We start from the raw sequence: 13,991 nt of genomic DNA on the forward strand, positions 1-13,991 counted from the left end.
ACTGTTCAGAAAACATGTACATAATTCAAAGCTTCATTTAGTGACAAATGCTTCTTGACTTGTAAGTTTTTAGACTGTAAAGGTGAAAAACAGTCATATTTTTTCATTTGCATAGTTTCTTTCCCATTGACTATGACAGTCACTTAGTTTATGAAGTACACCATTATTATAAAAACATGGGAGTGGGAGATGCTTTCTCCAACCCTGTCCCAAGCGCTTCTATGCTTCTACACTCCTAGGTATACCAAAGACTGAAATAGTCCCTATATGACCAAGGCTTCTTTCAAATCAAGCCAAGCAAATTAGTTTCTCCAAGTCTGTCCTGCCAAGCCACAGTATTGTTCTGTGGTCCCCTAAAACACCTCTGCCCACATTTACTGTCTTGCACGTACATGCAGGAATAAAGTATTAATAGCCTTTTTTTTTTTTTTTAACATCATCCAATGCTTCTCAAAGAGGATTCTTAGCTGTTCTTTTTCTCTACATTTCCAACCTGAGTGACATAGAGCTCTTAGTAAGCAGATCAAGGACTTAGCTCTAATTGCCACTTTGTGCTGAATAATTTAAGATAATAATTCATGTTCTGGCCTAAGAACTAATGAATTATAAAAACACTTAAAAATCCTTCTACACCAGAAAATAAATTAACAACTTGCTTTTATTTTTCTACAATTCTCCGATAGGAGGCATTGACAGGAAGAATCTTGTCTCTACTAGCAAGATCGTTAAGTATATTATAACCTGTAGAGCTGATAAAAATAATGCTGGAATTACAGATATGATAAAAGTATGGTCTTGTAACTGAAGCTGAAGTTACAGAACAGTTGCTTTAGAGTACCATGAAGTGTTCATTCAGTAGGAATAGAGATGCTGATAAATAGCACTTACTTACATAGTACCTAAAGGAGAACAGGTTTGTTAATGGAAAATAATTTCAAGGATTATCAAACAGGTAACTACTGTATGCTAATTTCAATACTTTTCTCTACAAATAAGTAATATAAAAAGCCTTACAACTTTTTAGATAGACACATGAGATTCCTAAAAAAATCAAAAGTTAACTCTTGAAGATAACAAATGACATTACCAAAGCCATCATTTCATGATATTAAGTGTTTAGTAGCAACATGGGCTTAAAATGTTTGCCTACCCTCAGTTGCTCACTTTAGCTCACCCATCACCCTTTCCCGTCTCCACTCTGTCTGCTGTCTTAATTGCAGAAGCACAACTGCTTATGGAACTGTTCTGTGAAACAGATTAGGAAAATGATACTGTTTTAACATTTTTCTCTTTTTGCAGGGTCCTTTTAAGCCAGTTTGGTTCCCTGACCTACTTTGCAGAGCAGTCCCACCTACGTTTATGCCAACACAACATCCTAAGGCTGTAGCTTTGCAACCAGTTTGACCTAGCATTATCCTCCAGTGCTGCCCTTCTCCAAATTCCGCTCCATTGCCCCATCTTCTGCTGAAAACTGAATTTGGGTTAAATAGTCCTTTCCTCCTCCCCACCCTTTGGCTAGTTCCCATATCAGTACCCCAGCCTACTTCAACTCATCTGCTGGGAGAAAGGAGTGAAGGATCTGAAAAAGGTGACTGAAACTACTTCTGCAGTCATAGGTACGCTGACTTAGGCCAACGTAGGGCTGTCTGAAACTATGGCCTCCATCTTGGATTCTAACAATTTCACTCWCAAAAACAGATACAGATTTACTCACTATTTTGGAAAGGAGAAAGATCCATTAAAGGAGAAGACCAAAATACAAATACAGATTTCAGAAGTTCTTTAGATATCATGCTTGGAAGACAACAGGTACCTCTGCAAGCCCTTTCTTACAACACTGTAGAAGGAAGAATCATCATTTTATTTTGATCTACTAGAGGAAGTCCTCACATTATAAGATATTTGGGTTCAGTTCTCACCCATTTATAATGGTATGTGAACTCATTTTCCACAAGAATGGCCTAACCATGGGGCTATATAATCTGTATGTAGAGTGCTACTAAAATTTTTTTCCTCTTGAAGTTAGTTGCCATGAGTAACTACGCATTCCTTGGGTTACACTCATTATATTACTGTAGACAGTATCATTTTTTGTTAACTATCCAATGAACATGCTAAATCACATAATCGTAAGACAGAGTGGGCCTCAGTTCCCATCCTTGCTCCAGTAAATATTTTATAAACTGTGGCATCTCCTGGACCAGGCAAAGGAGAAAAAGGTTTCCCTTCTCCCAGATATAAGCCCTAAACAGTATGCAGGAAGAAGTCAATCTGCAACTCTTGAATTACACACAGCATGCCAAGTTCTTGAAGAACTGTTTCTGTGACCTAGCAGTCACTCAATCGACAGCAGTACTACTGAGTGGCTGGATAATTGGATAATCAAAAAATCCATCTGGAAGAACTGAGCCAATACTGTTGAGATTTTGGCATTTATGGCCATACTCAGCTTAGAAAATCTAAATATTGCTTGGAGGCCTTAGGTCTTTAGACCTAATACTATTCAAACATGTATCTTGAATAATCTACTCAAGATCTGTCATTTGCTGATAGATGTTGTATGTAGCTAAAACGTCCAGGCTTCTTTTTAATGACCTTTGACTCTCAACGGACATAGACCCTTAAAGTTATTCAGCAGCTTCTGTCAAAAGCAAAAGTGCTATTTAATTGTTCATTAAAATCCTTTCATGTCTTTTCTTATACTGAAAGCATTCTAACTTGTCCTGCACTCATAAAGACCTAATAAGAGCAAAAATTAAGTATTCATTTACTACATCCTCTCACCTGAAATATAATTCAGTTAAATACCAAAAGAGTGAACATTATAAAGTCCTATTTTCACAACATTAGAATACCAAATTTCATTTTGTCTGCACAAACACTAATACTGTTTAAACCCTAGCACACAGTAAACTATGAATTTGTTTTCATTAACAAATTACTTTTTTCACAGAAAGCATCAAAACCTGTAATAAAAAGGCTCCTGAAATAAACAGGAGTAAGCAGCAGGACTTAATTAAGTAAGACAAATGAGTAAGCATTTATGGGTGTGATTGGAGACTCAGCTGATTTAATTGGTAGTCTAATTATCAATTAGACTTAGAGAATCAAGAAATAGCACGTAGGCAAAATATTTTGTTTTATTTGTTGGTAGTTTAATGATTTTAGAGACCCAGAAGAGCCATACTAATTGCTATTTTAGGTCCACAGAACGATGGGTTTTTTTCTCTTATTCAAATAGAAGTTCTTTGTACTTTCAAAATGACTATTACAGGTGTTTACAGTCTTCCCATATTCAAATATTTAGGGCCTTTAGATCTTTTGCCCTAGAGAAAAAAAAAAGTAAATAAAAAGCTAGCAATTAAGCATTCAAACATGTTGCCTGTAACTGCTCAGGTCAGGTCAAAACCTTTCTGCATTTATTTTATAATATGGATCATAATTGCCAAATAGTGTGAAAAAGTCACATTAAATATTTACTGTGTGTTTGCACAAACCAGTTTCCAGACAAAAAGAAGGGAGCCAGGGAACTACTTAAATCCATAAGTGGAAAGAGCCAGTTGGCTACATTCATTGCTGAAATGTTTTATAAAGCTACTGCAAGAAAGTAAAAGTACCAAAAATTGATGGAGAGCCAAAAATATTAACATATTGAAACTCAGTGAACTTCATACAAGCTGTAAATATTTTGGGAGGTTCTCACACATAACCCTTGAAGTATGCTCAAGGCTTGCTATCTCAGAATTTCTGATATTAGTGTGTAGTTGCTGAAGAATAACTTCTACTAGAAAAACAGATTGGAAAAACACCGTTTGTCACAAGGCCTGCACATTTCCCCCTATAATTACTAAAAGTCAGAAACTTCGGGGGGGGGGGGGACAGCTAGATGATCTAGGAACTCAAGGTAGCAAGTTAAAAATCCAAGAAATAAAACAAGCATCTATCACAGCACATACCAATTGCTCAGTGTCCTAGGCATTGATCCTCACCAGCAATGCCAACTATCCTTCATCTCTATTAAATACTTAATTAAAAACATTAAGTTTTTCACCGTTGAACAAACTTCCTTGCCCAGGTTTAAAATAGACCGTTAGCAGCTGGGTGTCTGGAAAGGTGTCAAACCATTACCTTCTGTTRAAAAGAACATGAACAATCAATAAATTCTTGAGTTTGGAAAAGCACCTCTTCCACTGAAATAAGGCTAATTCCCCAAACAAGAGCTCAGCTTTCTATCACATTCATTCAAAAATACTTTCCCACTAAATAGCGGGAGGTTTTCTTTTAAACCTAAGAAATTCTTTGCAACATCAAGCACCCTACCTGAAAACGACTAGAAATCACAGAGTAGGAGTTTTTAGCGTTTCACCTGAGAAACACCAGCAGTTACATGACTTCAGGAGGGTTTCTCTTCCGTGCTGGCGAGCGCAGGGTGCACGCACGGAGATGAGAGGAGGACGGAGGGGTGAAGGTGCTTCTACGGCCGGGGAGGGGCGGCCGCTGAGGCGCGCGGCGGCCGYTGAGGCGCCACGAGGCCACCGACCGTTACGCGCTCGCGCCCGCCCTTCCCGCCCTTTCGCGGGCGGCGCCTGCGCGAGCGCCGTCGCCTAGCGACGCCGCAAGCTCTCGCTCGGGCTCGGGCTCGGTGTGCCGGCGCCTCCCGTTGCGTCCCGCGGCGCGGGCCGGGCCGGGCCGGGCCAGACCCCCCGGCGGGACATGGCGTACCGACGCACCAGCGGGGCCCCACAGTGCAACTTCGTAGCGCAGGACAACATCTGGTAACGCCCCCGGCCCGCCCCGCGCCTCCTCCTCACCTCCTGCCGCCCTTCCCTCAGCGGGGTTGAGGGCGGAGGAGTTTGCCCGTATTTTCTTCCACGCGYGTCTGTGAAGCCTCGTGCTCCCCGTGCTGTGCAGGCCCCTCTAAAAGACACCTACCTAGCCTGACGCCCAGTTTATTTAACACCCTCCGGCAGCCTAGCCCTGAGTCGGGCAGCCGAAGCTGGTGAGTGAGGGGYGGAAGCAGCTGGCGCTGCCCAAGCGCTCTGGTGTTTGCCCGTACCCCAAACCCTGTGAGCGATGGGCAGCGGGTTGGGGCAAGGATGGGGACCGAGCCAGAGCACCAGGCAGGATGGCGAACRCGGTTACCAACAGCTGTGTGAAAGCGTTTTGGAGTTCTTGGTTCTCAAGTCTTCCGAAAAAAAAGTGTCATCATAGCAACTGTGACCTCCTCTAACTGCCATTTCCTAACGTAAGTGTAATTTGGGAGGAAGTGTATTCAGGCTTACTGTTTCCAACCTACGGAAAGCATTTCCTCGTTATCTCTGAGTCAGATAGTCATGAACTTGCTGTTTTGARGTAGAGGCCTAAAGCTTCATCCTAAAGGGCTTTGCATTGGTGACATTAGTTGCTGGGCTTTGTTTTAAAAAGTTTTTTTTTTTCTTTAAAGTCTTTTCAAACATATCTCTGCTTCAGGAAAAAATACGTTGGAAGTGAACTAGAAGCTGCAAAGAGATGGTCTCAGAAATGGGGATTTTTAACAACACCTCTTGAAGAGGTAAAATTGGTTAGAATATAGCAACATATGAAACTTATTTGCACAGTTTATGTAGAATAAGCTTTTGATTAAGCCATATTTTCTTATATTCYCATCTGTACACAAAATGAAGAGAGTGCAAAAGTGTAGGAGAGTACTGAGCATGCTTTAGTAAATTAGGTTCCCAAGTTAACAAATGCAGTACTTTTAAGATGGCTTCAAAATTCCAGTTTTTCCTCTGAATAAAATATGGAAAGTAGTAAATTTGTATGCTATGCATATTCTGATATATTTCTCTTGATAAACATGACTTCCAGTAGTGTTAACAAGAACTAGATGCACATTGACAGGAAAATATTTCCCCTTTGTCTATCCGTATGGTAGTTTAAAAATCAAGGGGAAAAGGTTCTAGCTAATTAATTTTTCAGTGGGGAAAATTACAGCAAACTAAAATATTTGGAAAGATTTGTCTGTTCTCAGTGATTTTAGATAGTAGAATATAGTAGCGAATTATGATATGTAACAAAATACTTTACATTTGAAATCATGATATTTTGTTGCTAAAAGACAGGATCAGTGCAACCGCTAAAATAAATTATAGATACACTGGTTTCAGGGGGGCTTGAAGTGCTTAATCTGCTTTCATAATTTGGAAAATCCCTCCAGGCATCCAAGTTAGTACCTCTGAATTCTTTGGTCCTCTAGGCTTCCTTATCCATCCTTGACAACAGTGGTCAGTTAAGCATATCACCTTTTGCACAGTCTTAATAGAGCTACAGCTAAAAAGTGTGACCAACTCTAAGCAYTGTTTCTACATGTGAATATGTGCGTTTAGCATGTATCTGTCTTTGGTTTGTGTTCATATAAGATACATTTACAGTCCTCTATAGGAGAGTTGGAATCCCTTGGCAATATTTAACCTTTCAGCTAAAATTAAGAGCTAAATGAATTTCTAAAACCCAGAAATACATTATAACAACTTGTAAATCACTACAGTAAGTTGCCTATTTTATCTATCTTATTTTTTTTAATGTAAATATTCTGGTTTTAGTTGATTGAAGATAAGAAGAAAGAAAAAGCTAAGCCTAAGATACAGCTTCCAGAACATCTGCAGATTCGACCTGTGACACCCATGGAAAAATATATTAAGGTTATAAAATTAGATTTTAAAAATGCAATACAGTGGAATCTCTGTTAAACAACCACCCAAGCTCTAAAAATCAGTTGTCTATTAGAATTGGGCCTTTAACTAAAGGTCAAAGTAAATTGTATTTGAAACCGTTTAGACAAGAAATTGCCCTTTGGATATGGTTTTTAGTTCACTATACATAATCATCTTTCAGTAAAGCACTTCCTCTATACACTCCTCTGTGATATCTAATAACAGAACAGTCAACTACACTGCTTAGAATAGAAAAGTGTTCACAGGGCTTTTTATGACTGCTGACCATCTCTCTCAAATATATACATTCAAGGCTTATCGTAACCTGATCTCTCAACCAATGCAATGCAATGATTTTTCTAGCTTTCTTTAAGGTAGTCATTTTTGTTGTAATTTAAGTCCTCTTTAGTGGCACAAATTAGATTGGCCAGGAGAATCCAGTTCTAATGAGCTGATTCATAACTGTTTGATTTCATAGTATGTAGTTATATTCAGAGTCTAAAAGTTGTACACACACTACACACACAACTGGAATGAGAGTGGTATGTGACCCACAGTTTGATTTATAAATGTCCTGTCTCAGAATCACCACTGAATAGCCATTGAGCTATAAAGGCAGTTGAATCACTGACATAGAGAGGAATCTATTCATAAAGGAGGAAGCAGGATGTGGTTGCTACCAGAAAGAAAGGTTAGTTCACTTTGAGAAGACTAAGGAAACAGAAGAGATTGGAAATTCCTATTTGGTGAACTTTCCATCAAAGGATTCCAAGGGTGGGGAGATAAGGTCAGGAAGTAATAAAAGGTTTTACTGAGATTAAATTGAAATAAAAATTAAGAGCCTGTGATGAGTGCGGAAGAGAAATGAAACGGCAGCATGTCTCTCGTTAGTGTTACTTGCTCTTCAGTTCTGTCACAATCCTCAAATTTCAGTCAGTCATATTTACCTCTACTTTGGCACAATCAGGATATATGACTATTACAAATCATGCAGCCAATYATCAGCTGCTAGAGTAGCATATGCAGCCTAGTGCATACTGAAGCAGGGCTCAGAGTTTCAATTTGACCTCAGAATCTTTATTCGCCAAGGACAACAAGGGCTAGCTGTGCTTTAGATCACTCTTTACAGATTCAAATTTCTTAAGTCCTTATTCTGAAATTTCTACCATTATGTACATGTACCTTCCTGGTAACAGTCATCATATCTGTTCTTCTGTCTAGATTAGATTTATAAACACTTTTTCATTGTCCCTTCCCCCAGATCATAAATGGGACACGATTTCCTTCATTATCCTGCTCAGTGGGTGGCACTTTTGGCCATAAAAACTATCTTTTCAGAAGAACTGCTCCACCTAAATATCATAAACATTTTTTATTCTTGGCCTAAGAACAAAGTGAAGCAACTCTGGCAAGAGAACTGAAACATTGTTCTCTTGTTGTGTATTTCTCTACTGAGTAAGTCCCCAGATGCTAAAGTGATACAACGTGCCCAACTGAGATGATTCAGCCAAAGTAAGCACAGCAGTCAGTGAACAGAGGCTGTTGGCTTTTGTTTTGTTTCCTCTTTAGCTAGATTAGTTGCAGATTAACTTCATGCATATCCATCTTTTAAAGCAGAAAGAAAGTGGAATGGATAAGTAGTCCTTGATGCAAAAGCCAGCCTGTTCTGTAAGATCTTTAGCATTTGGCCTCGGAACTATTATTCTGTAGCTTTGTCACTACCAAATACATTGCAGCAAGTACAAAATGCCTATTACTCTTGTTCAGAGAAGTTATCTAGATTATAAATTATTATTACATAAGGAAAGAAGTTAAAACTAAATCTTAGATTCTTCTCCTAATGAAGTAAAGTATGTAAAGCCCTTAGAAATATATTGAACAAAACTATAGATAAGCATCCATAACCCAGACATATTGAACACCTTAACAACTTGCAAAAGTGTTAATTTCTGTCTTTACTTACTTCTCCTTGAAGTAAAAAGAAAAACTAAATACACTAACATATACTACCAAATGGTAACAGTTATAGACTAAATTGTATAGTTTTCCTTTAATTTTCTGACTACCTTTAATTTGTTTTACTACTTTAGTTATTTCCCTGAGTCTTGCTAATAGTATAGGCCCTAAATTATTCTAAAGGCTTTTTAAATTATAAAGCATCCTGTATTATAAATACAAACTCACATGTAAATGGGCGATTTTTTTGAAGTTCTTATTTCCTTCCATTAACGTTGGTGTATGTTCAGGATATTAATTTGTCAGATTAGGTTGCATTTAAAACCACTATTTTTAACACTACAACATGAAAGAGGAAGTTGCATGACAGAATGACAAAAATTAAAACCAAAAACTTCTTGATCACTGAATCCTACATATTACTTTTATTCTAGGTGAATCCATCTCCTCCAGTACCTAAAACGACCCAGGGGTTTATTGGTTGGAGATCAGCTGTTCCTGAATTGGAACTTGAACGTGGCTTTCAAATCCAAAGCTGCAAAGGTAGCTTTTTCAAGGATCTGAAGTGGCCATGTGAGCCCTCTGATTGACTTTAAGAAATAACACTTAGGCATATAGATCCATTTGTATTCCTAAATCAACGTTTTGCAGTGAACTGCTGGATGTAAACATTTATACGTAAAGAAAAAATTCTGTAAACATCCACAATCATTTTGGCAAAATGTGAATATTTTAATGTAGCATTGTACTTGTTACTGTTTTTTAAATCTACAGTACTCAGGTTGTTAATATTGCTTTGGATTTACCTAAGGGTAAAAATGAACAAACTCATATAAAAATCAACAAAGTAAATACTACTCTTATTAGCATTAGCAGGGGTATGATTTTGAAGTATTTAATAAGAATATTTAATAAACATGTTCTACAATAACGGAACACATTTTTGTAATTATTTTTCCACATAAGCCTCCATTCAGCCTCAGTTTCACATCAGCTTATTCAAATCTACATACAGACTACCCTATTCCTGATAATCCCACCTTGCTGCTCATTCCCACTTCCTCACTTATCAGCATGGAATATGTTTTGTAGAATTACTTTTCAACCAAATTAGCAATCTGAACTGTCTGACTGTCCATCTACCCAAGTGCCAGTGCTAGCACAAAAGAGAGAACATACAAGCACAGGAAGGGGAAGGGGAGGAACAGAGGAGGAAGAGTAGCAAGCATGACAAATTAGCTCAAGCTGCCACGAAATTACATCCTTACATTTGAAAATAAGCATTTTCCATTAAAAAATAAAAAAAAAATCCTCACAGGAAAGAAAATTAGCTTCTTTACAGCCTATGCATTGCAACTTGAAAAAAAAAAGGTGAATAACTATAGTTAAGTCATAATTATTAAATATGTTGTCTTTTGCATTGTGCGTGCTTGACAGGTAGTTTGGGTAATTACACAGATGTGTAATTGGGTAGATCCCAGTGGAGCTGCTTGATCAATATAAATAAAGCACACAGATGCTGTTTAGCAAAATGCTGAGAAGTTGTTCTCAAAATCAGTTTTGGTATCAAAAGTTTTTTGATTGTTCAATTAAATGGTCAGCTCGCAAGCTTCTAAGCATGTTTCTATATGTAAAAATATGATACAAGGTATTTAGATTGCTAGGAATATATCAGAAATGTTTATACCCATCAGAATTGCTGAAAGACTCAGAAACTGGCTGTTGAATTCTTCACAACAAAGTTGATTCAAAAGAAAAAAAGCCTAAGTTGGCCTGCTACAGGTATTTTCTTGCATTGAAAACTTCTAAATACATCCACATTCATACATTATTTAATACATATTTTACCTAAAAATACAATGTATTTTGTCAAATCACTTCTAACGGCAAGCTCATTTCACAAATATTTGTGTAGGAATCAAAAAAAGACACTAACAATGCCAGTGGCTTCTGGAGTAAGCTACCAAGCATCCTTGAGGTTTATCAGGCTATCCACTCTTTGATTGAAAGATCTGCCACATGGCATTTGTATCTAGCAAGCCTATGAAATCTTGCCCATATCCTGTTTATCAGACATATCAGCATCATACCATGTAGCTCACTGCAATATAATATGGAGATGCTTAAAAATAAATACTTTTCAGTACTGTACAAACGAAGTCCCTAGTAGCAGGTAAACACTGAAGGTTTCATTAAAGTCAATCAAAATATCAGCAGAATAAGTATGGGATCGGTCTTGTTTCTCAGTCTCAGACAAATCTACATAAATTGGTGCCTCCGGACAATGATGAGGAATCCAGGAATTTTCATATACAATAGGCACTTATTTCCCCTGGTCATTAGTAAAGAAGATTATAGAGACTCATTTCTATGATGTTAGCAAAGCAAGTGGAGATAAGGATGATGCATTGACAGCTAAGAACATGAATATCTGTTTAGGTGAAATGGATGATATGACACAAAGCTGATGACTATAACTCAATTATTTCTGAAATCAGAAGTACTAGTTCTCTCATGCTCTCAGCATTGCAGTATTGCAAGCTACGTATTACATTAGACATACCTGTTAACAGTAAGGGGTTGCACTGGGAGCTATTGGTGTCAATACCTCAGTGCTGTAGAGTATTCTCATAGTTTGTTACCTACCCAAAGACTTGGCAGGACTTTCACAAATTCAGAAGTTGTAGCTCATTTAGTTGTAGGAACTATTCGCAGGTTTTATAGTCATATTAGCTAACATGTTTAAACTATAAAAACTTTTTAAAAAATTATAGTCTCCAGCAAATCAACACAGGCAGTTCCTTATTACTCCTTTACTTAAAGAGGAAAGACTTTCCTCTTTAATGTTGCTGCAAGATCTCTGTTGTATTCTGCAGCTATCAATATCTACTTCCTGAGTCAGCAATAAATCCTAGCTTTCATAGCAGTAGTTTGCCTGCTGGTGTTTGTTCTTTCTTTCTTTATTCCCAAGAAATGACTCACAATGATAGACATCTGACTTAAAAAAAAAAAAAAAAAAAAAAAAAAAAAAAGGTCCAAATGCCCACAAAATAATATTTTACTTTTTCCATATTCTTTACAAATAACAGAGAAGTGACTCATATCCTTTGGAAAAATTACCCAAGAATGAGAATACACAGCAGAAGTAACTTCAGACACATTACTTAAAAAACAGAATAAAGAATAACTTGGAATCAGACTCTGGAAATTTAAACTGAATTGTAATTTAACTACTAACTATAACATGTTAAGCTGTTCATTGAACAAACAAGATAATTGTAAAAACAGTGTTTTAAATCAAGGTGCTTTCTTGTTATTGCTGGGTTTGTAGCTCTGTATTTTATCACGTGGTTCTTCAAGTTATTTTAAGGTCAGGTATAGATCCTTTATTCTTGTCCAATTTAAACAGATATAGTAAAGATTTATCTGTAACTTAGTAGCAACAAAATTATATGAAATCAAGAACCAGTGTAGCAAGGCTAAATGAAAAAGAAAGCTTCAAAACCACTGTTTTTRTTTTATTTTTGAAGTGTTACATAAAAGAACCAAAGCTGGCACCTAATATCCAGAAGATGTTTGTATGAAGTAAAATTCAAATCTATGAGTCATGGTTTGATTTTGAAAAATCAAAATAAGCTTTTTATTCTCCATCTACAGTTAAGACATTTTTGAAGCTTATGCCTAATGTCTGAATATTAACTCTGTACCAACAGTAAAGGTTATGATTAGTACTATACTTTCCATCATATAAGGTATATTTACTTCAGGAGATACTTTGATAGAGCCTAATTTGGGGTGTGTAAGATATATTGTCTAAAATTCGAACTGCTTCCTCTAACATAACTCCACTAATTGCTTATATTCAAGAATATGTGAAACTATAAACCTATTTTTTCTCAAAACTTTACTTTTTATAGCTCAAAAAATTGTGTAGCAGTTTCAAATTTTCAACTGCCAGAGGACTGCCCAGTCAACTGCCCCAACTGTGAATATAAAAGGGCAGTGCAGAATTATTAAATTGCTTTGTAGTGTTTCAAACCTGGCATTTAAATTGTGGAAATTAACCTATTTATTGGAGCCAACTTGGGCACATAAATGTCACTGCACACTGCAAAATATCACACTATCTCCAAGGTCAGGACAGTGTTAGTAAACTCAGTGCACACACTGGAGAAATGTATCAAAACAAAATGAAATCACTTCAGAAATACAGTAAAAGTCAAGACAATTGAAATTCTGTACGTATCTCTTAGGCCTGCACTTCTATACAAATCAGAGSAGAATGGGATGTTTCTAAACATAAAGCTACACTGTTTATTTTTAGCCAAAATTTGAAAGTGGGATAAGGGTGTATTTAGATGTGTTTTGTGCTTCAATCTAAGTTTTATTTGGTGTGATCTTTCATAAAGCTTTTGGTGGTGTAAGGTCACATCAGCAAAGTGACATATCAATTCACCCTTAGCTAAGTTTTTTCAGATAACTGAAGTCATCCTGCCTTTTGACTGTTGTTTGTAGATAAACTAGTTCTTTGGTAATAGGCCCAGTTTTAAACAGGAGCTATGGGTGAAGCTTTCAGAATTTCATAAGCAAAAGTCTTACTGTATTGGATACATATTCTCCACAGCAAAACATGAAAACTTATCAGTCATCCATTTTTTGMCACAGTGGCTGTATACCTGTATATATTTTTCTGGGAGTGTGATGAAATAATAGTAGAGGCTTAAATGACAATTGGTTTTAAGTTGAACAACTATGAAATCATAGTTATCTTTTTCACAAGCACTTGCTTGTTTTATAAACAAAAAAATTAGGTGGCAAAAACCTGCTCTATTTTCCTTCACATCATGTTCTTTTCTGTGCTGTTAGGACTGACATAGAACTGGCACTTGCTATTAGTAATTTCACTAGTACAAGATGTTTTACAGGGGCTCAGACTTGAAAGATTGTTATTTAAAACACATTTTGTATCAGAGAATAAAGATTTTTGATTAGATCATACTGAAAGGTGAATCTGAGTAAGTAGCACTACCGAAATTGCAGTCACAATATAAGTGTTGCTGTATGTTTTGAGAGAAGCAAAATGAAAAGCAACCATTGCATGTGCATAGCCAGTTGATTTAGCTACTRTAGAAGGTAGCCACTTAGAGAATAAATCTTACCACTATTCTACAGAAGACATTTCTATGAAGTTACGTGCTGTGACTGTCCTAATGGATACCTACTGGAGTCCTAACATTGTGCAAAATCCATTTCCTGCTTTTGGCTACTCTACTCGGTCTGAAGAAGTTTTCACATTGAGATCACTTGTCAAACAAGATAGAGGAGATAAGATCTTTCTTTCTT

The 13,991-nt window shown here is 36.9% G+C and overlaps 1 protein-coding gene across 1 annotated transcript; it reads left to right on the forward strand.

Moving 5' to 3' along the window:
- The first annotated feature begins 4,713 nt into the window (after nucleotides 1-4,713).
- CIMIP1 (ciliary microtubule inner protein 1) lies at nucleotides 4,714-9,238 on the forward strand. Its single transcript, XM_085313891.1, has 4 exons — nucleotides 4,714-4,775; nucleotides 5,470-5,551; nucleotides 6,582-6,680; nucleotides 9,083-9,238. The coding sequence occupies exons 1-4, from the start codon at nucleotides 4,714-4,716 to the stop codon at nucleotides 9,236-9,238; spliced, it is 399 nt and encodes a 132-aa protein (XP_085170017.1).
- The last annotated feature ends 4,753 nt before the right edge of the window (nucleotides 9,239-13,991 follow it).

Source organism: Rhea americana, unplaced genomic scaffold (genome assembly GCF_003343005.1).
Source record: "Rhea americana isolate MKP2758 unplaced genomic scaffold, rheAme1 scaffold_4, whole genome shotgun sequence".
Taxonomy (NCBI): Eukaryota; Metazoa; Chordata; class Aves; order Rheiformes; family Rheidae; genus Rhea; species Rhea americana.